Source organism: Leptonychotes weddellii, chromosome 4, assembly GCF_054177405.1.
Source record: "Leptonychotes weddellii isolate Sample4059 chromosome 4, ASM5417740v2, whole genome shotgun sequence".
Classification (NCBI taxonomy): domain Eukaryota; kingdom Metazoa; phylum Chordata; class Mammalia; order Carnivora; family Phocidae; genus Leptonychotes; species Leptonychotes weddellii.
In genome coordinates, this window is record NC_138372.1 from 34,507,393 (window position 1) to 34,530,766 (window position 23,374).

At 55.2% G+C, this 23,374-nt stretch overlaps 1 protein-coding gene across 5 annotated transcripts in view; it reads right to left on the reverse strand.

The window, feature by feature from the left end:
* TRABD2B (TraB domain containing 2B) overlaps positions 1–23,374 on the reverse strand; it is a 212,783-nt gene that overhangs the window by 37,721 nt on the left and 151,688 nt on the right. For all 5 annotated transcript variants that reach the window (XM_081818406.1, XM_081818404.1, XM_081818403.1 and 2 more), the window contains exon 3: positions 3,907–4,053. In XM_081818406.1, the coding sequence (XP_081674532.1) occupies positions 3,907–4,053 (147 nt within the window). The remainder of the gene's footprint in view (positions 1–3,906; positions 4,054–23,374) is intronic.

A 23,374-nucleotide genomic window follows, 5' to 3' on the forward strand; every position in this document is an offset into this window, starting at 1 on the left:
TGTTTTCCTTTCCTTCTGCCAAGGGTCCTGGCAGAGGCTCTTCCTCACCATGAATGTGCATTTGTGGAAAGATGAATCTTGATTCATTCCTTAGGGAGCTAAAAAAGTTTAACAAGGACAAAAACCAGAGAGTTCAATGTCAAAGCCACGAAGGAGTTCGGCTAGCCACCAGGGTTTCTGGGACTGCCCGGCAGCTGGCTGACATTCTCTGCATGTTTCACGCTGATGGGCCCTGGTTCCATGCCAAGGATGGGACTTGGGTTTGGGCCCAGGCTGGGATGGAAACAAATTAATGATGTCATTAGACTTGTCAGGAGCCTTAAATCTCCCACAACAAGTTTAAGTGCAGGATGCACCATAGAATTTGAAAGAGGACATGTCAGGTCCCTGGGGTCCTAGAGCCATGAGTCCGAGGTGGGACGATGAAGTAGATGGGCCAGGCAGGGCTGGGGTGGGGCCGTGGGGAGTGACTTCAGTGTAGGCTCCCCTGGCCCACAACCAGGACAGGGTCAGATCTGGTGGTCAAGTGCTAGGGTCTACTGACGTCACTGACCTCAGTGGCCTCATCCCTTCTCTTCAGCCCATCCGTCCAACAGACAACTTCCACAAACTTCTGTGAGCATAGCCGTGTCAGGCTAGGGGTCACAGAGCACCCTCAGACTGGGTCTGCTGCCCTGGATGAGGCTCACAGCCCAGTGAGGGAGTCACTGTGGGGTCCATGCTTTGAGAGGGATGTGGGAGTGTGGAGGGGGCACCTCACAGATAACCGTGTGTCCTGCTTTGTCCAGGATGGTCCAGTTTCATGGCTAAGGTAGACTGCCCCATGCCTGTTAATTTTTCTGACCCTTAATTATATTTGACCTTTCACTCTCCAAAGTGTCAGGGGACAGATGATAAGTATATGGCTGCTGTCCACCTAACACAGGCTGAGGGCTCAGACAGCGCTTCCCTTGGGTCACCCTGTGATCGTGGGCATTGATGGTGCAAGTGACTTGGGAGCTTTGGGAGGTTGGGGCATGAGCCATTTCTGAAGGTGAAATGGTGGGGTGGGGAGGCAAGAGAGATCAAGACAGAGGTGCAGCTAGCCCCTGTCCCCCATCCTGGCCCCTGCACATGTCAACCCTAGCCTCTAGAGGCCACTGCATCATCCTCTGCTGTGGCCAGAGACATCTTTCTGACCACGTCCCTCTCCCGCTTGAACTCCAGGGCTTCTGCCCCTCAGCAGGCATTTTCACCCCCCACCCCCTATGATCTGCCCCCTGCTCTGCAGATCATTCCTCAGGACCCTCCACATCCCCCCACAACCAGGCAGCCAGCCCCTCCCTTTGGCCCCGCCCGGTAAGCTCCTTTCTCAAGCCTAGTTCCAACACCACTTTCTCCCTGCCTACGGGCGGCGACCGTACCCCTACAGCCTGTGTGTCCTCAGCTCCCCACAGCTTTCGAGGCCTCTCGCTACTGAGGCAGCCCCATGTCACCCGGACCCTTTCACCATCAGCGCACGGCCCTGGATTTAGCCTTGCTACCCCGACTCTAGGCTTTTCTGTGTCTGGGGGCAGAGCTGCCTAATTCCTCCCTTGGGGGCTAGACTCTGCCTGCGTACCCAGGGGGTCCAGGGGAGTGCCGCCCAGTTTGCTATTCTAACTGGGTGCACCTTTCCAACTACACCCTCTGTCCCGCTTCAAGGACGGGCACTGCCAGGGGACCCCCAATGCAGTTCACCTGCCAGAGACAAATCAGTGGTTCTGGATACAGGCTCAAAGTAAATCTGAGCTTGCTATTGCCTGAGGTCATCCCCTTCTTCCCTCTCGCAGCTCCTTGTCAGCCGCGGCCGCAGCAGGGCCCTGTCCTGCTCACCCCTGCCCCCAGCCCAGCTACTTCGTGCCCAGGCTACCCTGAGTGCTGACCAGGTTCCTGCAGCCACAGAGCTCACCGGTCTCTCTCCCAGCGAATGACGCAGGGCGGGCTCTGGCACAGAAGCTCACAGATCGGAATCGGGGCTCTCAGAGTCCTGAGCCTCCTCTGCAGGGTCTCTGGATCCTTCCTTTTACGGCCTCCACTGCCCGGAGCACAGCACACCCTCACCTTCGCTCCCTGGACAGCCGTTCCCCGATACACACTCTGCGGCCCTGCCCTGGGCCTGGGGACGGAGGGAGGCGCGGCACGCTCTTGCCTCAGGGAGTTCTGGCTCTAGACGGTGGCAGGTGCACACAGAACCTCTCAGCCTGGTCCCCGGCTACACCTCCAGCCCAAACTCACACCCCTCCTCCTGCTCTCTCTTGCCTCTGCTGGAACATTCCGCTTCCTCCTGCCTGTGGCCAAGTTAGGTTCTTCCCTGACCTCTCACCTTGCAGGCATCCTTCCTTCTTGCCCTAAACTCTTGCTCCTGCCACAGGCCTCAGCTGCACCCTCTACTCTCCCTTGGAGCAAGGATCACACTTGGGTGCTATTGCTCATGGAACGTCCCCTTCTCTCCCGTCCGCCCCACTAGGGCGGCTCTCTCTGGCTGCCCTGCCCCCCACCGCCCCATATCCCTTTTCATAGCACTGGGCCTGGTATTTACAACCCACTTCATTCATTCATTCAGCAGCTATTTGCTGAGTCCTGCTCTGTGCCAGGCACTGGCCTAGCCAATGAGAATATACTGTTGGATCAAACAGATGCAAATCCCTGTCCTCAGGGAGCTTATGCTCTAGTGCGGAGGACAAACAATAAATAACCACTTATCAATGAATCCAAATATGTAAGTATGTGAGAAGATGATAAAGACCATGGGGGTTAAATGGAGCATAATAAAGAGGTTGAGAGTGTGGGAGCGGGGTTCAGGCTGCAATTCTAGATCAGGGAGTTGGGGCCCAGCTCACTGAGATGATGATGTCTGAGTTAAGATGGGGGGTGAGTCATGGTGATACTTGGGGAAGGGCAAAGGTGAAGCATGCCAAGGGGTCCCATGGAATAGCATGGAGGCCCATAGAGCTTGAGTGGTCAGTGTGAGGGGCGCGCAGAGGACATGGGGTGGGGGTTGGGGGAAGACCCGGGGCCCACACAGGTCATTACAGAGACTCTGGCTGTTACACTGAGAAAAATGGGAAGCCACGGCACTGTCCTGAGCAAGGAACTGCTCTTGAATGAGTGCTTAACCAAGCATCATGTCGACAGAAGGCACAGGGGGCCTAGAGGGGTCCGGGAGAATATCTAACACCATCCAGAGGGTCAGGGAGGGCTTCTCAGAGGAAGTAACAATGGACCATGGCCCAGCAGGAGGAAAGGAGGAAGGAGGAGCCTAAACGGAGGCACAGTGGCATCAGTGGGCGGATGGCGTGGGGCACAGGTCAACAGAACAAGGTCTGCGGGGTAGGGCACCTGGGCTGGGACAAGGTCAGCAGAGGGCAGGACACAGAAGGCCTCGAGTGTTAGACAGAGTATCTTGGAATTTATCCCGAGGGCAATGTGGATGCCTGGTGGAGTCATGCTCAGCTCCTCGGGGTGCTCCTCACTCTCTACCCGCTTGTGGGTGGTCCTTCCTCTAGGGCTTGACTCAAGGCAGAATGTCCGCAGCTGGACTCAAGCCCAAGGTCTAACCGTGAACTTATTTCCCCTGGCCTCTAATTTCCCCAGATACTGAACTGAACTTCTCAGAGGCCTCCCTGCTCTTACAAGGCTAAGCTTCTACCACACACGCCAGACTTGAGTGCTGCTCTTGATAACTTGGGGAACTCGACCATTAAGTGCTGTGGGCTTGGACAAGTCTCTTTGCCTCTTTGGGCCTCAGTTTCCCCATCTGTAAAATGGAATACCAATCGGTCCTGCTTACCATGGCAGAGAGAAGATTGCCTGCACCAGGCACATAGTAGGTGTCTAATAAATGCTAGGTGGGTTCGGAACTGGGTGGGAGGAGGGGAACCTCACCTGGGACGTGTCATGGTTGAAGATGACAGCGTTGAGATCCCCGCAGTTGTAGTGCTTGATGAGGTCCTCCGTGGTGTAGGGCGCCTGCAGGCTCCCTGCCCGCACGCTCTCATGTTGCAGCAGAGTCTGGTTCAGGGCAAACAGCACCTGCACAGAGGAAAGAGAGAGGAATGAGGGCTGTAATTCTAGATCAGGCTGGGGGGGCCTGACACCTCCAGGCCCGGCCCTCCTCGCTCTGAACTTTGGGGCAACAGGCCCTGAAACAGAGAAGGTGTGTGGGCCGGGCACCGGCTGGTGTAGCCTGAACTCTTCCACTGGCCTCCAGACACGTTCAGCCTGTTCTCATCTCCAGCCCTTTGCCCACATGGGTCCCCACTTCTGTTCTGGCTATCAACATCTTATCTAAGGAAGGGGCAGAATGAGAACCCAGTTGTGTCTGGGTTTTAGAATGATGGATGAGTTTGTCTTTTGACTAAATTTTTCTTATTCCTGTGCTTAGGAAAGTTCTAGAATGAGCACAGACTAATTTTGTAATCAAGAGCACGGCAAACAAAGCAGGACAAACACACGAACAAAACAAACAGAAAACCCACTTAGATGTCAAGGCCCCACCCAAAGGACACTTCCTCCAGAAGTCACCCTCACTGCAGGCAAAGGCCCAAGGAGCCCGGCCTCTCTGAATCCGACCCATGCTGGCACTCCACACGTTTCCTGAAGCTCCTTTGCGCTCTGGGCTGCTATGCGGGGCCCTGGGAACACAGCTGCACCCTAACCAGACCGGCCTGGCATCAGGATCATGTGGAGTACCATACAGAAATATCAGCTGTCCAGTCCCCATGCCCAGAATTGGCATCTCCGAGGGGGAGCCCAGGATGTGTATTTTTAACAGGCTCCCTGGGAATGAACATTAGAGGTCTGATTGCTTCTGCCATGAGGACCACACTCTGATGGCACATGGCCTGCCCAAGGTATGGGGGCCCTGAGAGATGATCTCAAATGTCCCATTTTAGATGGAGAAACAGGCCCACGCAGGGCAGGGACTTGTTCGATTCTGCCCAGCTAGCTTCATGTGACGGTGTATCCCAGACGCCCCTGGCCAACAAAAGGGAGGAGTCTGACCGTGATTTGGGTGCTTTAATACAGGTGCGGGGAAAAGCTGCTGCAGTTCCTGGGCAGAAGGTCCGGAGGCTGTCTCAAGTCCCCTGTCCTTGCTGTTGCCCGGCCCCAGCCGGCCCGCCGCTCTTCAGGCCTCACAAGCTCTTTGCCCATCATCTGTTTGCCACCCTGGGCCACACAGTCCCCGGCCTCCCACCTCACCAGCTCGGTCCCGAGCATCTCCCACCGGGCCCAGTGCAACCCGTCCCCCTCCCTGCAGACCCCCTTCCCTCCCCCCATCCCATAGTTGTCTGCCACACAGGCACCTTTTGAAAGCACAAATCTGATTGTCCTCCGTCTCTTTTTTTTCCTCAAAACGTTCACAGGTGCCTCCTCCCCTCAGAGTAAAAGCTGTTCAGTAGAGGCTGCAAGGCAGTGGCCTGGACCCTGCTGTGGCCGATGACCTCGCTTCCTGCTCAGTCCTCGTGACTCCAAACACCAACTGCCCCGCACTCTTCTGTCTCCGAGCTTCTGACATGCTGTGTTCTGCGCGTGACAACCTCCTGTCTCTGCTCTCCACTTGCAAATCCAGACTCGGCCTTCCAGGCTCTGCTCAAATGTCTTCCCCAGGAAGCGTCTCTGACCACCTGGGGGCTGAGTCAGGCCCCTCCCGGAGGCCCCCACGGGCTCCTTGCGTGGCAGACCGACACAGTAGTGGCTCCAAACTTTAACCTGTCCGAGTGTTCATGCCCTTGGCCGTGGAGCTCTTCGGCTCCCTCCCGTGCTGATATTGTGACTCTGGATATAAGTCACCAGGACGTACAGAGGCCTGAAAGGCAGGCTGCCGCTGCCTCTCGTATGTCCACGGCCCTGACAGTAGCCCGTGCTAGCCCACTGGAGGATGGGCAGGGCCAAATTGCCTCAGTTGTCCCACCGAGGCCATCCCAGTCCAGCCAACAGACGGCCGGATCCCGGACGATATGAGTAAGGCCAGCTGAGCCTAGGAGGGCCCACCTGCCACTGGGTCCAGACACCTGAGCAGACGCTCAGTGCTGGTGCTGCCCACGGTGATGGACAAGCGACCTGCCATGCTTCTGTGTCCCCCACCCCGGCGCGAACATGAGATGGTGTCTGCTGTTAGCTAGCTGGCTCTCCCATTAGGCTCTGAGCTTCTCGAAGATAGGACTTGCGTTTTACTCGTTTTGTGTCTGCAGCTCTCAGCACGGGGCTGGCAACGAGAGGATGTCGCTCTACTCTTTGCCTAGTGCCTTAGTGCCACCTAGTGCCACCTGCTGGGGTCAGTCGCCTCCTATTTAAAGCTACTCAGTAAGCCCCTCAGACTAGACCCTAGAACTTTGGCACTCTGTCTGCATTTGGGGCATGATGCCATCACGTGGCAGAAGCTCCCACCTGCGACGCCAGTCGCCTCATTCCAGAACACACAATCTGAACAGAAAAGCTCATGTAATAAGGTACACAACGTGCTGACGTGGGCAACGGGGCCAAGCGTGCTTGAGAGATCACCTCTGCCCGTCCCCTCCCACTTTTGTATCTGGCAGGCGGAGAGCTGGATAGTGCTGGGGTGCAGTGGCCCAGGCTGCTCCCCCTAATGAGCTGGCTGGGGATGAGGTCAGACCCCACCTCTGGGCCTTCTCCAGGCTCTGGCGAGCACCCTGAAATTCAATCCGCGGCCACCTTGTGCAGGGTGTCAACGGCAGCCTGGTGGCTGGGATGAATCGCAGGAGGCCATGGCCCTGTTGCTCTGCACGTCACTAAGCCAACAGGCACGTCCTTCCACACGGAACAGGCCTCGCATGCAAGTATCCACGTCCGGCTGGAGTGCTCTACTTCCCTGGGGGTCTGGGGTACGCAGGCTTCCCTTGACCATGCCCGCCCCGGCATACACCTGCTGCTCCTTGGAGGCTGCACCACCTGGCCTGGGGTGAGGTCATCCATTCAGGTGTCCAGAAGACCTGGCTGGAGGGGAAATGGCTCCCCTGGGCCTCCCTAGACCCATGGAGTCACTTCCGTAGTCCTGTGGCTTTCGTGGAGCGAGGAGGTGTTCCGGTGAGTTAAGCACATTACAATCTGCAGGGTGCTAAGAACAGTCCTGTGTGTAGTGACAGCTGGAGGAATGCTTGCTAAATAAAACTTGGAAGAAAATACTCAGGCTTGAACCTTCCCAGAATGGAGCTGGAAGGGCCCCTGTAGGTCATCTGGTCCAGGGGTTTTTTAAACCTTTTTTGGCCATAGAATCCTTTTTTATTGTTATTGTTTTCCAAAGGAACTTTAGTTGGAACTCAGTGTGTGGAGTAGATAAAAGTGGAACTTTCCCCGATTGATGTGAGGAGACCGGCTAGAGCCTGAAGTCCTAGAGGCTCAATGCCCTCATGCAGCAGAGGCTCCCATGGCTTCTCTGTGGAGACCTATGGGTCTCCTGGAGCCCAGTTTGAGAACCACTGATCTCATCCTGTGCCCTCATCATATAGAAGAGGAAAGGAGACAGGGGCCCAAAGTAGGCAAGAGAGAGCTCACCCAAGCCTACACAGGAAAGCTGGGGGCAGAGCAGACTCAAAGCCAAGCCTGACGCCCAGCCTAGGACGCTTTGCGGTGCCCCAGGTTGGGGCTGGATTTCTGGATGTTCACTGGCACAGCCCAGGTTCATCCCACACACTTTACCACACCTGTCTTCCTTTTGGAGCCTCTCGAAACAGCCAGAAATAGCCAAAGGGTATTTTTTATTAGCATGTTGCATACAGAAAACTGAGAGCAGATCATTCCCAGTGTGGCACATGCAGTGTGGTGGGGTTTGGACAGAAACCCACGCCTATCATTCTGGACTCCCATGACCCTCAGGCCAGGTTTGGTGCCTCCCACAGACACCTGTCCCACCTCCCCGACCCCCGTCCCGGTCTTGGCACTTATCCCATGAAGTGTCCGTCTCCGGTGATTCCCCATTCCCTGCCTGTGTAGACCGAGAGCTTGGTAACGGCGGGAAGCCGACCTCTTTGTTCACCGGTCACTGCTGGAGAGCAGATTTTCAGGAACTGTTTTGGAAGGTGGACTGCTGACTGCCTGTGACCTGACTGTGACTGAGTCACATGCTCTTTCCCCATACCTCCCGCCTCCTTCTGGCGAGCACCCAGAAATTCAATCCGCGGCCACCTGGTGCCATCTTTTGCAACTCATAAAGAGGTCCTCATCTGTTCATCACTACGGTCGCCATGTTTCTTGAGCACTTACTCTGTGTCAGGCATCTTCTAAGGTCATATTAATTTATTTCATCTTCACAGCAACTCTGAAGGAAGTCTGATATTAGCTCCAACTAATAGATTAAGAAACCCCAACCCGACAGCAAAGAGACAGTAACTCACCCAAGGTGACAGAGCTGGAGAGGGATGGGATGTGCACTTGGCTTGGGCAGGCCAGCCCTGGAACCCATCCTCCTAACTGCCCACTGCCCGCCCACTGGGGCTTCGCTCTGCTCTCCCTAGGAGACAGCCAGCAGAGAGGGTGTCCTGATTCATAGATGGGAAACCAAAGAAGCAGACGGGGCCCAAGGCCACATGGCTTGTAAAGGGCAGAGCTGGACTTTGACATGATGTCTGGCTCCAGACCAGGGTCCCGTAACTGGAACTTCAAAATAATATGTGCTTCTTCAAGAGCATTCTTGGTACTTCCAACAGATACAGGGAAGCTCCACTTATTCATTCATTCAACAAACATTTACGTTCTGTGGATTCTCTGCAGGGATCTGGGGTTGGTGGATTAACTGGGCTTGGTCTCCACCTCTATGGAGCTCATTTCAGAGGCAGATATCCCAACTGACCATGACAGTAGAGGGTGGTAAGTGGGGCCTCTGAGGCCCTGTGCACAGGGACGGAAGAGCCTTGCCCTGATTTCTGCCTCCCTCCCATTCACCCTGAGTTCCCAAGCCTGGCGCTGCTCACAGCCTCTCGAGCCTCCATGCTTTGTGCCCCCAGCCACTTTAGAATAACAAACCCTCCTCGCCAAAGCTGCTGTGGCCCACTCTAGGATAATGATTATGATAAAGCTTTGACATGGAATAACAAACACTGGGTGGAGGCTAGAGTCGCCTTGCTCCCCCTGGTTGACCGTGTGTGGAGGCCCAGCCACTGGGGAGGACCCGAGCATCCCAGGGCCGCCCCCCTCGCCAGGGCTGGCCTGCCAGGAGCTGGCCCGCGGTGTCTGCTGAGTGTAGGCCCGGAATTTAAACACATCTTCAAACACAGGCCTAGGATGGAGTGAGGCAGGCGCCAGGAGGGTGGGGACGGGTTTATTGTTCCAAATTAGTCTAGTAAACAGTCCTGAATGGGCTGGGATGGTGAACACCGAGGCCTTGGGCTTACTTGCTGGCCCAGCACCATCAGTGTGAGGAGAAGCAGCAGGACCCCCTCTGTCAGAGAACATGCTGCAACCCAGGGCTCCTTGCGACAGGCCTGGCTCTCAGGCTGGGGTTCTGAGGTGGATGATGAGCACCCCTCACCCACCCCAAAGCACAGAGAAATCACAGCAAAGGCCCCAACCCGCTCAGCAATGCTTACTGAGTCCCTGCCATGCACCAGGCACTGTTCTAGATGCTGGGGATTTAGTTAGGGAAGAACAGACCCAAATCCTCCTCTCACTGAGCTTACCTGCTGGGGGCAAACAGAATAAACAAGATGATTAGCGAAGTATTAGTATGTAGCATGTTAGATGCACACAACAATGATTCCATTGAACTGGGGACTAAGACTGCCTCCAGCCACTTGGAGCTCGTCATGCTTCCTAATCAACAGGTAAAGAAAGGAGTCACTGTGCTAGCTGGCGTGACGGATCCTGACCAGCAGGGAAAATGGACCACGGCCCCACAGGGAGGTAGAGAAGAGCATGTCTGGAGAACACGAGATCCCTCAGGGTGCCTCCTAGTATCACCACGCCCTGTGATTAACCGACGTCAATGGAAAACCGTGACAACCCAATCCAGGCAGGACTACTAATGGTCCAGATCCTTCGGGAATGAAGGTCTGGGTCACCCCACCCACTGTGAACCACAACCAACCGAGGTGCCTTCAAAAGGTAAAGGGGATCACAGGAGTGTAGTGGAAGTAGAAGGGAGTTACAAACAACAGCTATGAGCACAGGACCAGCGACAGAAGCAAAAGACAGAAACAAAAGCAAAAGGTCAAGAATATTTCTTCCTTATTTTAAGAATACTTGTATGTGTATAAAATACTTTCTTCTCTCTCCTTTTTCTTTTTTTCTCCCCCATGCATGTAGCATAAGACATATTGACTCTATATCATAGTATTTAAGTATTGTTATCTTTACATTGTTGTATTTAAGCTACGGTATATGAAGGAGAAGAGTAAACATTACCCAAAGGCTTTGCCTCCTCATCTGGGGAAGCGCATTCTGGTTGCATGCAGGAACGCTGTATCATGTTAGGTAGAATTATGACCCTGCTATTGCCTTTATTTGGAGATGAAGTATGGTTTAAGGAGATGCTTGTGGGTGCCAAGTTAACAAGGGATGCACTTATGATGGTTACTTTTATTTGTCGACTTGGCTAGGCCATGGTACCCAGATATTTGGTCAAACATTATTCTAGATGTTTCTGTGGGGAGACTTTTTAGAGGTGATTGACATTTAAATCAGTAGACTTTGAGTAAAGCAGATTATGCTTCAGAATAATTAGATGAGGGTGGGCCTCATCCAATAAGTTGAAGGCCTTCACAGAAAGAGGCCAACTTCCTTCGTCAAAGAGGATTCTGCCCACACACTGTCTTTGGACTGAAACTGCAGCATCAGTTCTTCCCTGGGTCTCCAGCCTGCCAGTCTACCCTGTAGACTTTGGACTTGCCAGGCTCTGCAATGTGTAAGCCAATTCCTTAAAAGAAATCTATCCATCCAATCCCTCCATCTATCCATCCATCCATCCATCCATCCATCCATCCATCCATCCATCCATCCTATTGGTACTGTTTCTCTGGAAAAGCCTGACAAATACAGTATGTGTTACAGAGAGAAAATAAAGCAGGAAAGGGGGCAGGGAGTGATGAGGTAAGGGGGGATAGCAGGTGCAAAGGCCCTGTGCGTGTGTGAGGAACAGCAGAGGCCAGGGTGGCGGGAGCTGAGTAAACAAGGAAGACACTGATAGGAGATGAGGTCAGAATTGGTTAGGAGGCCAGGTTCCACGGGCCACTGTAAGGATGCTGGGAAACCATCCCCTACCACAATCCTTTCAGAGAATGGACTGTTATTTCCACATGACATATGAGGAAACAGGCCTTGAGGATGGTGAAGTCACCTGCATAGGGTCTCAAGTTGACGAACTGGAACTGGGATTCCAATTCAGGGCCAGCTGACAGGTGCTGGGTTCTTTCTGCTACCCCTGGGCCTGACCTGCCAACCTATCCCCACCTGGTCATTGGTAGGAAGAACAGACATTGAGACAAATAGGGACCAGGCACTGACAGACCAATGCAGCTTGGGAGGCCCAGCATCTAAGTGGTTGGCTGGGAAGAAGGAGGGGTGCTAGAACCTCAGCCACGGGCCTGGTCAGAGCTGACATGAGGAGAGGAGAGAGGTCACTCTTGCCAAGGTAGCCCGCCTGCTAGGGAGCCTTCCTGCGCTATTGCTCTCTGCCCCGGCCTGAAGGATTCTCTCATTTGTGCCAAGTTCTTCCCAGCCTCAGGCCCATCCCCTCGCTCCTGCTCTGCCTGAAACCACCATTCCATGCCCCTCTCTCACTTGGCTGCAGGGGCTCCTTCCTCAGGAGGGCCTCCCTGGGCTGGGGGCCAGGCAGGTTCCTGCATAGTGCCCCCAGAGCACCCAGGGCTGTTGGACGCTTGCACTCCCCCAGCCTCACAGCTGTTTCATGCTCATCCTTCCTGCTCTATGGTGATGCGCCAAGGGCAGGCACATCATCTGACTTGGTCACAGCTGGTCCCCTAGCAGAGAGCACAGTGCCCAACACACAGTAAACGCTTCAGAAATACTTGTAGAATGAATGAATAAAAAACTGAGCAAGTTAGCCGTCCCAGAACCCCAGCAGCTCCCTGCCTGGACCCAGTCCCCGCCATGGCACAGAGCTGGGAAAGCTGAGCCCCCGGAGCCCTGAGCTGCATCGGTCTGTCAGTGCCCGGGGTTGGCGTGGAGGGTAGCTCCGCCTCATGGGAAGGTTTCTCCAGCCTGGGGGAGATTTCCTCAAAGGTTAGAGCCCACCGGGGTCTGGCTGAGGTTTATTTGTTTATTCTCCTTGCCCCATTGACAGTACCAAAGCAGTGCAGACGACTTCCCTGCTTCCTGCTCAGTATTCTGAGTCCCCTGAGCCTCCGGCACAGAATCCTGTCTCCGGACACTGGGCTACTGAGCAGCAGGTATCCAAATAAACACAAGGTTTCCTGGAGCGAGGCACTGGCTCTGGGCTGGCAGGTAGGACCAGAGATCTTGTCTCCATCTGAGTCTAGACTATGAAGTCCTAGGCAAGTCATTTTCCTTCCCTGGGCCTTGGTTTACCCACCCATGCAAAGGACCAATTCACACATCCAAGGAAGTATGTACTGGGAAATTATCAGATGCTGTTCTAGGCCCTGGAGGTACAGCAGTAAACACAACATTCACTCCAGTGGGAGGAAGCTGACAATAAACAAAAACAAAACTAGCAAAACATCCATGTTAGAGAGGGATTGATAGTGGCTAAAGAGGAAACAAGGTAAGGAGCATAGGAGGGGTGTGTGTGTGTGTGTGTGTGTGTGTGTGTGTGTGTGTGTGTGTGTTGGGGGTTGACATTTTTGGGATGATGCCCAGTAAAGGCACAAAGAGAGGTGATGTTGGAGATCTGAAGGAGAAAGAGCGGAGGGAGGTGGTTCTGTGGACCCTGAGAGAAGACTGGTGTCAGGCAGAGGCAGCAAGTGTAAAGGCCCTGAGGCAGAGGCAGGCCTGCTGGGTGTGAAAGGCAGGAAGGAGGCCAGTGTGTCTGGAGAGGAGTGAGTGAGGGGGAATAGGAAGTGAGATCTGTCTCAGGTAGGACCCAACAGAAAACAGATGGTGCGTGGTCAGTGAAGTGAGTTCCAATGAAGTAAGTTCAACTGCAAGGGTAACTGAGGCACGTTGAATGATGGGAACATCGACAGAGGTGCGGACGGGGTGGTGGGGCACTGAGGGGTAGTGGCGGTGGAAGATTTCCTGCCCCAAGCCTTAAAGGGAAAGGGGGGCGCGGTGAGGGGCCTGAACATCAGAGGACAGCACAGCTACCCCTCCCTGGCCTAGCAGGGAGAGGGGCGGGCGGGGGCACGGACTGTCCCAACTCTCTTCCCCTCCTGCCTACAGCCATCTCCTGCCAGCATGCCCCACGGACGTCGGGATAAGGGAGGCCAGGTGATGTCACATCAGGGCTGGGCTCCGAGCAGGGAGAACAGAGGGTCCATCTGGAGAGGAAAGGGGATTTCCAGGACCCGGTCGGAGGTATGGTGGGGTGGGCGCTGGGGAGCACATCCCTTAAGGCCTGTGGCTCCCCCTGAGGGAGATGGGAAGGCCCGAAGCCTGAGCAGAGGAATGCTGTGGTAGCCCTGCTGATCTGGAATCCAGGGGGGACAGGAGTAAACACGATCAAATGGAAGATGAAGGCAGCTCTGTATTCCTCCTGAAGGGGGAGCAAGTGAGCATCCCCCACCCCCACCCCCACCCCTTCCCCCGCCTTCCCCTTACCATCCCTATCCTAAAACCCAGCCACAACCCAAAGAACCATGGACTTGGCTTCCAGCACGGCTGGTCCCGGCTCCGTGAACACCCACCGGTCAGACCCCGGCGCCGCCGGCCACATCCTCTCTCCGCACTGCAGTGTGGGCTGGCCGAGTCCTCTGTGCTTTCCTGGGCGGGCAGCGGAGGCTGACTCACCCTCGCTTTCTTTCCTTCTTTTCTCTGAACGCCTAGTTTCTCCACCCAAAGACCACCCTTAAAGATCCCGGCGTTCCTCTTCTGTCCTTCAAGTCATGCCAGGAAATGCTCATAAATCCGGAGCCACCCACACGAGAAGATTAGCATTCTGCTGGGTAGGGAGGCTGATAGCCAGGCTGGGTATGGGAGAAGGGGCAGGCCCAGAGGCTTGGGGTCTCCAGGAAGGGAGCTGATGTGGGTTCTGTCCTGTTGGAGGGCAAAGGGGTCCCCTGGCTTTCAGTTTTAGGCACAGGTAAGCCCGAGGCAGGCTGGAGACCCAGATCAATTGTGGGACCCCCCTCCCGGTCACAGGGACCCCCTCTGAAACACGAGAGTGTGGGAGTACCTCTCAGCTCTGGAAGTCATGCTCTATGAGCATAACATTTTAGGACAGCAATACCCTACCACCACACGATTTAAACAGTCTATGATTCTAGGCACTTTGCATATGGAAGCTCATTTATTCTTCATAAGAGCCGTGTGAGGCCACCATTGGCGACCCCCTTTTACCTACAGGGAAGCCAAGCTCAGAAAAGTAAGTGACCCTCCCCCATCATCGGGTCGATGTGGACCAGTGTGCCTCAGCTCTGCCGGACCGAGCACACCAAGCCCTCCCAGCCTCGGTGTCCATTCTCTGCCGTGAAGCTTCTTTGCTCCCCAGTCACCACTTCTGATCTCCTAAATTGAATATACACTGCAGGTGGAGAAAAAAGAGCAAAATGTTCAGAAAGACCCAGAGAATCATCTAGGCCAACCTATTCTCATGCATAAGCTCAGGAATGTCAGGTGGTGGAGGAGATGGACAGAGAAACAGGCAATTATAAGACCAAGTGGTAAGTTAATGATAAAAGGAAAAAACTGGGGCCTTTGGGAGGGAGTCTGTGAGGCAGCCTGGGCATCGGTGAAGGAATCAGCTTCAGGCTGGGCTGTGCAGGACGAGTGGGGTTGGGAGGGAAGCGCGTTCAAGGTCGAGGGGCCCGGAAGCACATGCTGTTCTTAAAGCGCATGTGTCAGGCATTAGGCCCGGAGAGGGTCCAGGGTGGAAGGCCTTCCATCTCAGCCCACGGGCTCTGCACTCCACCCAGCTGGCGGACTCGGCCCTTCTCTGCTGGCTCATCAGCTGTGAGGCTGACATGGGTGGGGACGCCAGATGCGCAGACTGACACCGCACAGGGACAATGGTGTGCGTGGCGGGCGGCGAGTCAGCGGTGGCCACGGTGGCTACCACCATCATTATTACTACGAAGTGGCTGATCCACGGAAAGCTGTAGCTTTCCTTTCCCTGCTGTCTCAGACCTGCCTGCTGACACAGCTGCCTAGACTTCAAAAGGCAAGTCTCCATTTTCATTTGCAAAATCAGTATGAAATTCCTCGAGGGCTCGTCTAATTCCTTCTGGTCTGACCACGCGGCAATTACCAATGTGCAGGGAGGAGGGGGAGGGTCTCGCAGGCCCTCCAGCAGCGTGAGGACCCCGGTTCTGGGTCCCGGGCAGCCACCAGGGAGGACGGCACTAGAGCGGGCACCTCGGGTGGCCTGGGGCGCGAGGCAAGGGCTGGCCCTGGGAGCGCTCCATGCTGACCAGAGAAATCGTTCGTCGGCTAGGCCCCAGGCTGCCAACTGCTTCAGAGACGGAGTGTGTCTGTCTAGCAGCAGGAAGGGCAGGGCTCTGGCCCAGGTTCAAGTGTGCGTCCTGCTATGTGCAGGCCGTGTGAAGTTCCTGTTCTGGCTTTTCTGGTGATGCGCTGCTACACGAATGTGGCACAGGCCCTTCTCCTCTCTGGGCCTCAGTTCACCCATCTGCTAAGTGGGGAGACTAAGATTTGTCCTCCCCAGCTAGGGAGCTGGCCCCTTAAAAACCTTGTAAACATTACTGTCCTTCCTGAGGGCACTTTAAGACACTTCTGTTCCCCTAAGCAGCAGCAGGTGGCTCTGAGAAGGGGCAGAAGCTAACACGTGTGGACTGGATTCTCATTCACTCCTCAGTGTCCAGTGTGGATTAGCGCCAGGCTCTGTGTTGGCTGCTGAGGCCGCAGAACCAAATCAGCACCATTTCTATCCTCAAAGAGCTCAAGGTCAGGGGCACCTGGGTGGCTCAGTCGTTAAGCGTCTGCCTTCGGCTCAGGTCATGATGCCAGGGTCCTGGGATCGAGCCCCGCATCGGGCTCCCTGCTCCGCAGGAAGCCTGCTTCTCTCTCTCCCGCTCCCCCTGCTTGTATTCCCTCTCTCGCTGTGTCTCTCCCTGTCAAATAAATAAATAAAATCTAAAAAAAAAAAAAAAGAGCTCAAGGTCAGGGGTGGAGTGGAGCAAGGAAGGAGGTGCCCAAGGAAGCCATGCAACAAGATGCTAACACACCGTGTGAAGACTGGGCACCGGGATGAACTCGGGGCTGTGGGAGCCACAGCAGGAGGGACTCATCCTGCCGGGGGGAGGGCCACAGCCGGGATTCAGGGGAGGCAATCCGATCCGCAGTGGTGTCTATGGGATGTCTGTGGGAGCGTGCCCTTGTCATGCAGAAGAGAAAGAAAAGGAATCCCAGGTGGTGTCGATGTCCATGCAAAGGCCCGGAGAAGCTGGCCACTTAGGGGGAGTGTGTGGATGACCCCGTGGGCTGGAGTGCAGGTGCGGCTGTGAGGAGCACGAGATGGAAGGGAGCAGGTGCAGAGGAGGAATCCGGAGCTCAGGCTTCATTAGAGGAAAGGCAGGAAGCCCCGGAAGTGATGAAACTGGGAATGACTAGTCAGGCTTTCCACCTAGAAGCTGCCCTCTGGCTGCTTCGTGGAGAAAGGATAAGAGAAGCACGGACTGCAGGCAGGAGACAGTCTTGGCCCTCTGTGGGCCTGGGGTTCTGGGGATGCATGGAGGAAGTACATGCAGGCTAGAATTCCAATTCCTTCCTGATTTAGATGTTCTAGAACCTTCCAACTCAGGGCTCTGAGTCTCTTTCCTTGCCCACTGCTGCCCCCTCTCCCCTGCTCTGAGTTTTGGGGACCGGCCCTCCTCCACCCCTCCTCCACTTCAGGAAAGCCTCGAGCCTCATCCAGGGGGAGCAGCTAGACAGAGAAGGGGCCTGCTAAGAATGGCAGGAAAGAAAGAAGACTGTGTGGGGCTGGCATGGGGCCCGTGGCCTTAACAGCCCCGGGGGATGGACACTCTTGCTAGCGTACATCAAAGGAGACAGCTGCATAGAACTTGGCCTCACAGACAAAACTAAAATGCAGTCCCAACATCTCCCGCTTTTCACCTGTTTAAATTCACAGGTGACACATCCCGGCAGCAGGATGGGAAAGTTGAGAAGGTCAGGCGAGGGAGGGGTCTTAGATCCTGCAGAGGCTCCTCGCTCTATGGAGAGGATGCTGAGGTCCAGAGAGGGCAGGAAGGTGCCCAAGGTCACACAGCAAGAAGGGGATGCAGACTAAGGCAGGAGTGAGGCATCTGTCTGTTTTACTTGGGCAGCTCGGGTCTCCTCTGCCCCCTTCTCCCTTCTTTCCCCCCATTGTGGAAAAGAAAAATGTTTTTAGACCTGAGGCAAAAGAATGCAAAACTGAAACCTGAGCCTTGGGTCTTGGGAAAAGAATACAGAGAAGTCAGACACATTCTGGATGAGCGAAGAGCTGCTTACTCTGCAGACAGGAAGTACTCAGGGCTACCCAAGCTTCCTTCTGCACCCCTCTGACCTGGGAGGGCAGGCCGAGTGTGGGCCTGTGGGAACAGAGAAAGACCCCCATGAATGCTGGGCCAGTGTTCTTCCAGGATCCACTGTGGGCAGAGGGAGGAGTGCTCCAGCCTCTTACTTAGCTCCCTGCCGGCAGCCTTCTCATGGGGCCCCAGGCCCAAGTTGGCACTCCACTGCCCTTCCTGGACCTGCCACGAGGGCCCCGCCATATGGGCGGCAGGGCTCCTTGCTGGCCCCCACTCATCCACACCCACACATCCATCCTGCCCCTCCTGCAAGCTCACCTCCTCAGAGGAGGCCTCCCTTCAGCTCCAGCCCGTTCTGCCTTCTCCTTTTGTGAACTTCTGCAATTGGGAAGGGCAGCAGCGGGCCAGAGTTTCTTTCTATAAGAATGTGTGTGTGCACATGTATATGAAGGAGAGAGTTGCAGATGGAGATAAAGATAGATACATAGAAGACAGATAGATAGAAGATAGATTGATCAATAGATGATAGATTTGGGACAGGTATAAGGTCTTCCCTGTGCACTATCCACACCATGAAGAGGCTTAACCACAGACTGATATTTGCACATGTAACAGAAATCCCCTCTGGGCCAGGAGCTGGACATCAGTCCTTGGGAAGGCTGAGGTCAGCATGTTCCATTCTCCCCTTCCTGATACCAAGCAGCCCCATCAATCATTCTCCATGGTCCAGGCTTCAACCTGGTCCTGCCATGTGTGTGTCTTCAGGCTTCTCTCTCTCCATGTGTTCCCTTTTACTATTATCTCTACTTGATGTTGGAGGATGCTGCACAGGGTGATCCTGGGCTTTGAGGCCAAGGGTCTGGGCTGCATACTATACCCTGAGCATCCCTGACCTGATGCAGGGCCCATTGGATCTAGGCCTAACAGGGAAAAGGGATGGTGTGTGTGGGTGTGAACTTAAAAAAAAGCAATACATAAATGAGACCACAGCACCCCCAGGCTTAAGTCCTTCATGGCTCTGTTCTGCTCTAGGAATAATGATTGACTTCTTCAACCAGGCCTTTCAGCTCTGCTTGGCGGGGCCCTGCCTACTTCTCAGATTCACCTCACTTCCTGTCCTCCTTGCTCTGTGTTGTCAACATTTGCCTTTATGGGGTTTTTTGGAATATGCTCTTTCTTTCCCACTTCAGGGCCTTTGCACATGCTGGTCCTTCTGCCAGGCATGCCCTTTTCATCACTCTTTCTTTTGCTTCATTAATTCCTCCTCATATTTCAGATAATGGTTCAAGACTTCATCACCTCCTGAAAACTTCCCTGATGCCCCAGTCAGTTCCGGGGCCCCATTCAAAGTTCTCCCACACCCTGTACTCTTCCTTCAGAGTGCTCATAATAGTCTGTCTTCATATATCCATATATGTAATCATCTGTTCAATGTCTGCCTATCCTAATAACAATTTTACTATCACTGACTAATCATTTGTTCCATGCCAGACACTGCACAAAACTCTTCTCAAATATTATTTCATTGAAGGCCCAACAACCCTGTGAAGTACTTAGAATTTTGATCCCATTTTACAGATGAGGCAAAGGAGACACAGAGTGGCTAAGTGACTTGCCTGAGGTCACAGAGCAGGTAAGCAGTAGACGAATCAAGAGAATTTGGCCATTTTAGCCACGCACCAGTCTGCAGCCCACTGCTGTATAGACAGGATGAAGGTGGGGACCAGGTCTACTTTGCTCCTCCTCGCATCTCCAGTACCTACTCTGGGACTTGCCACTCTCAGTTACCCACAAAAGGGAGGGAAGGCCAGAGAGGCTGGGGTGCCAGTTGTCAGAAAGCTATCCTTGGGCAGCCAACTCTCCAGGAGCCAACCCCCAGAGGCCACATCTCCCCTGCCCTCTGGTTCCGGAAGCAGGAAGAACCAGTGTTCAAAGCCAGCAAGTATGCTTTCTCAAAATAGGATGGAAAGAGCTCAGGGAACCCAGATGTGGAGCCGGAGCTGGGCAGAAGCCCTAACGTGTCCCAGAGTCTCGGGCTTAGGTGGGGTCTCAGAAATGGTCTAGTCCGGGGGTTTTCAGCACCAGGATTTCTTTTCCAAGTCCAAGCACCACTCCAGGTGCCTGCCACATCCCTGTGGGGGACATGCCACAGGTACAGAGAGAGGGGCTATTATGGTGGTTGGGAGCTCATCCTCCACCCACAGCGCATGAATGTGGACCGTGGCAAGGGCCTTCCTTATGGAGCCCTAATGTCTGCCTCCTGGAAGCTTTGTCTCTCGCTGGAGGCACCGACCTGCTCCTGAGACTGGCATCCGTGCTGGAGGTGAGGGCCCAGTCCCTTCAGAGGACGCCAAGGGGGCCCGTTGCCTCCCTCCCCGTGGGCGGCACCCAGGCTCGAGCAGCCGGCGGCCGGGCCCGGGAGCAGGCCCGGGAGGTCAGCAAGCCTGGGAGGCTTCCCCCAGCTCCCCGGCCCCCCTTTGAAGGGGATCAGGTTCCCCCACAAACATAATTGAACGAAAATATGAGAGAGAAAAGGTCTTTGTTCTCCCATTTACAGCGTCAGAAAATATGTAACAAATTAGCCGTTTATGAGGTAAGAGAACAGGGCCGCGCGCCGCGCCGGGGAGGCACGGCGGCCGCACAAGGGGGCCTTTCAGCATGCCGAGCGTGGGGGGCAGCGCGGCCCGGGAAGGACGGGCTCGGCCCCGGGCCGGCCTGCCTGCAAGCACGGCCTGGCACCAGCAGCACGGAGGTGGGCCCCATCTGACCCCCGGCTTGGACCGAATGGAAACGTGGCGTCAGCCAGTCAAGGGTGAATACAGCCCCTTGGAAGGGTCAGGCGGCCCGAGAGTGGAAGTGGGGACTGGGGGCCTGGCTGCCAAAGCCACCTCTGACTGCTTCCCTGGAGTGACCCTGAGTGATTTCCTCTCCTGCTGGGGACCTGCTTTTCCATCGCCTGCAGGAGGGTGTTGTTCACACTGATCTCCGGGGGCACACACATCTCCCTGCAGGAAGGCCTCAGTGGCTTCCCTACTAATGTCCCTGAAGCTTAGGAGTGGGAAGGTGGTTCTTGGCACTGCACCGGATTTTTCTCTCCCATTACCTCGATTTTTCTTCCAGGGTTTGATAAAAAATTCCAGCCGAAGCATCGAACAGAAGATGTAGCTAAGGCTGGGGGTCGAGGGGCGCACGTGGAACCCGTGAGGGGCTGGTTGGCTGAGCAGGAAGCAGCCCCCTCAGCAGGGAGAGGGGAGAACGCGGCTGGTGCCTTTATTTGCTTCCCGGTGTGTCCAGAAGAGCAAGGGCGGTGGGCTGAGAGCTTTCTGACAGAGGTTCTTCGGGCCACCCAGCGTGGGAATTCTCCGAGTTGGGATTTAACGGCCCTGACTTGCCCTTCTGTGGTTCCGGTGCCTGAGGTCCTGCAAGTCCACAGCGCGTCCCTCCCATTCGAGGGCTTGGCGTCCTACGATTTGGAATTTCTGATTCCGTGGTTATGCCATGTGTTTCGAGGCCGCTGCCTCCCCGATGTTTATGCTGCTGCAGGCCAGTAAGTGCCCTGCAGGCGTTCAGGGCCAGAGTCTCCCGTGCTGCAAAGAGCCTGGGGCCGTTGGGACTCTCCTCTGAGTCACACCGTCTGTGCTCAAGCCTTGCACTCCCCTCTTTGGTCGCACGGGGCAGGAGGCTCAAGAGGGCCCCAGGCCTCCGAGAGCACATGCCGCTGAGATCATGGGGCCGTGCCAGTCTAGTGTAAGGAATCCCTGCGAAAAGCGGGGTGCTGGGCTTCAGCATGAATATCCTGAGTGTTTCGTCTGCAGTCACAAACACATCGCTTTCCTGGATCTGATTTTATTTATTTTGATTGGATCTTAACGGTTCTTTACAAGGCTGAAACCGAAGCCGCCTGGGGTCCCCGGGAGACTTGCTAAAACTTCAACTGCACCCAGTTTAGCAGAGCAACTTGAAAGTCAATCAGCGGTGAGGGACAATTTGCCTCATTATTTCCAGCCCTGGAATTTGGCAGCAGATGGAATCCTGGGCCTGGTGTGGACGCGGTGCTGGGCAATCAACACAGCAGGGTCTGTCGCCCCTGGGTATGTCGTGCAGGGCCGGGGCTGAAGGGGCTGCTATGCCCTCTGAGGCTGGTGCCGGGAAGGATCTCCCATCCCGGGGAACAAGGCTGACAAGGCCCCCTGACCCCAGGTTCAAGGCTGCTGCTCTAGACCCTGGATCAGTCCCTCAGATCAAGGATTCCGAGCCCCTCTGTGGGCCGAGCCCCAGCTGGGAAGCAGAGGTGGAACCCGACAGAGTTGCTGTCCTCCAGGAAACAGACCAGAGACACTGGGGTACATTCTCCCAGGAGGGAGCCGAGGGAGTGCACAGGAAGGAATACCTGTGCTGACACCTTCTGCGTTAAGCCTCGCTTTCTCAGTGAGGCCCACGCTGATGCCCTGATTTCAAACGCTAACCCCCTCCCCAGGCACTCCCATGCCCATTCCCTCTGCTGTCTGTGTCTCCATCCATCGCCTTCCAACACACGACGCTACTGCTCTTTTATTACATCTCCTCCCACTAGAAGGAAGGCACTCCCTGCGGGCTGGGATGTGTGTCTTGTTCACTAATATCTCTCCAGCCCCAGCACAGGACATATACTCAGTAATGATCTCACACGAATGATTGGATGTACCTGGTGGCATGTCATTACCAATGACTGCTTCCAAGTCCTCCTGTGCAAGTCCAGTGACCCTGAGCCTCCACCCCTTCCGCAGCAAGGTGCTGGTGCCCCGCGGAGAAGGGCTTACATACCGCCAGGTCCAACTCCCTCGACAGACAAACCTCAGAGAGGGGCAGAGACCTGCCCGAGGTCACACAGCGCAGGAGCACATATTTGGATAGACCTTAGGATGTGCCCGTGGATGCCAGCTGCTGAGGTCCTGGCCTACTTCAAGCCGACTGGGGCACCGGCAGAAGCGCCCACGGAGAAGGATTGGGAGCCCATGGTGAAGCCCGCAGTGGTGGCCCAGGCTGGGGCCCTGGCTGCTGGGCTGTCTTTCCCACCTTGCTTCCTGCCCATCCGACCCTGCCAGTCTCTCGTCCTGCCCTCCCTCCCTGTGCAGGAGTAATCATAAGTCAACAGATACCATTTGTTGCATACTGAGGACTCGTACATGCGCACACATATAAAATCTCATTTGCTACTCCCCCAATCCTGCAATTAGGAGTATTTCTTTTTATTTATTTATTTAAAGATTTTATTTATTTATTTGACAGAGAGAGACACAGCGAGAGAGGGAACACCAGTAGGGGGAGTGGGAGAGGGAGAAGCAGGCTTCCCGCCGAGCAGGGAGCCCGATGTGGGGCTCGATCCCAGGACCCTGGGATCATGACCTGAGCCGAAGACAGACGCTCAACGACTGAGCCACCCAGGCGCCCTAGGAGTATTTCATTTTTAAAAACAACAGAACTAGGGTTCGGGGAGGTCAGACAACTTGCCGAGGTCACGGAGCGAGTGGCAGGAGGTTGGGACTTCAGCGTGTTCTTTCACCGGCGTTCAGTGTGCGCACCGGCCAGGTGTTCGTTGTGCTGTGTTGTGGTGGTGCTTGGGCTTCTGTCCCCTCCCCCACTGCTCCTCTCCTGCCCAAGTCCCCCTGCTGAGCACAGGTTCCCAGCTAATTGCAGGCATTACCAGCGAATTGAGCTATTCTGTATGAGGCTGTGTTGTGCAGTCTTGAGAGGTGGACAGAGAATCGCATTAGCAATCAGAGGCTCTGGGTTCGAGTTACGGCAAATCGGTT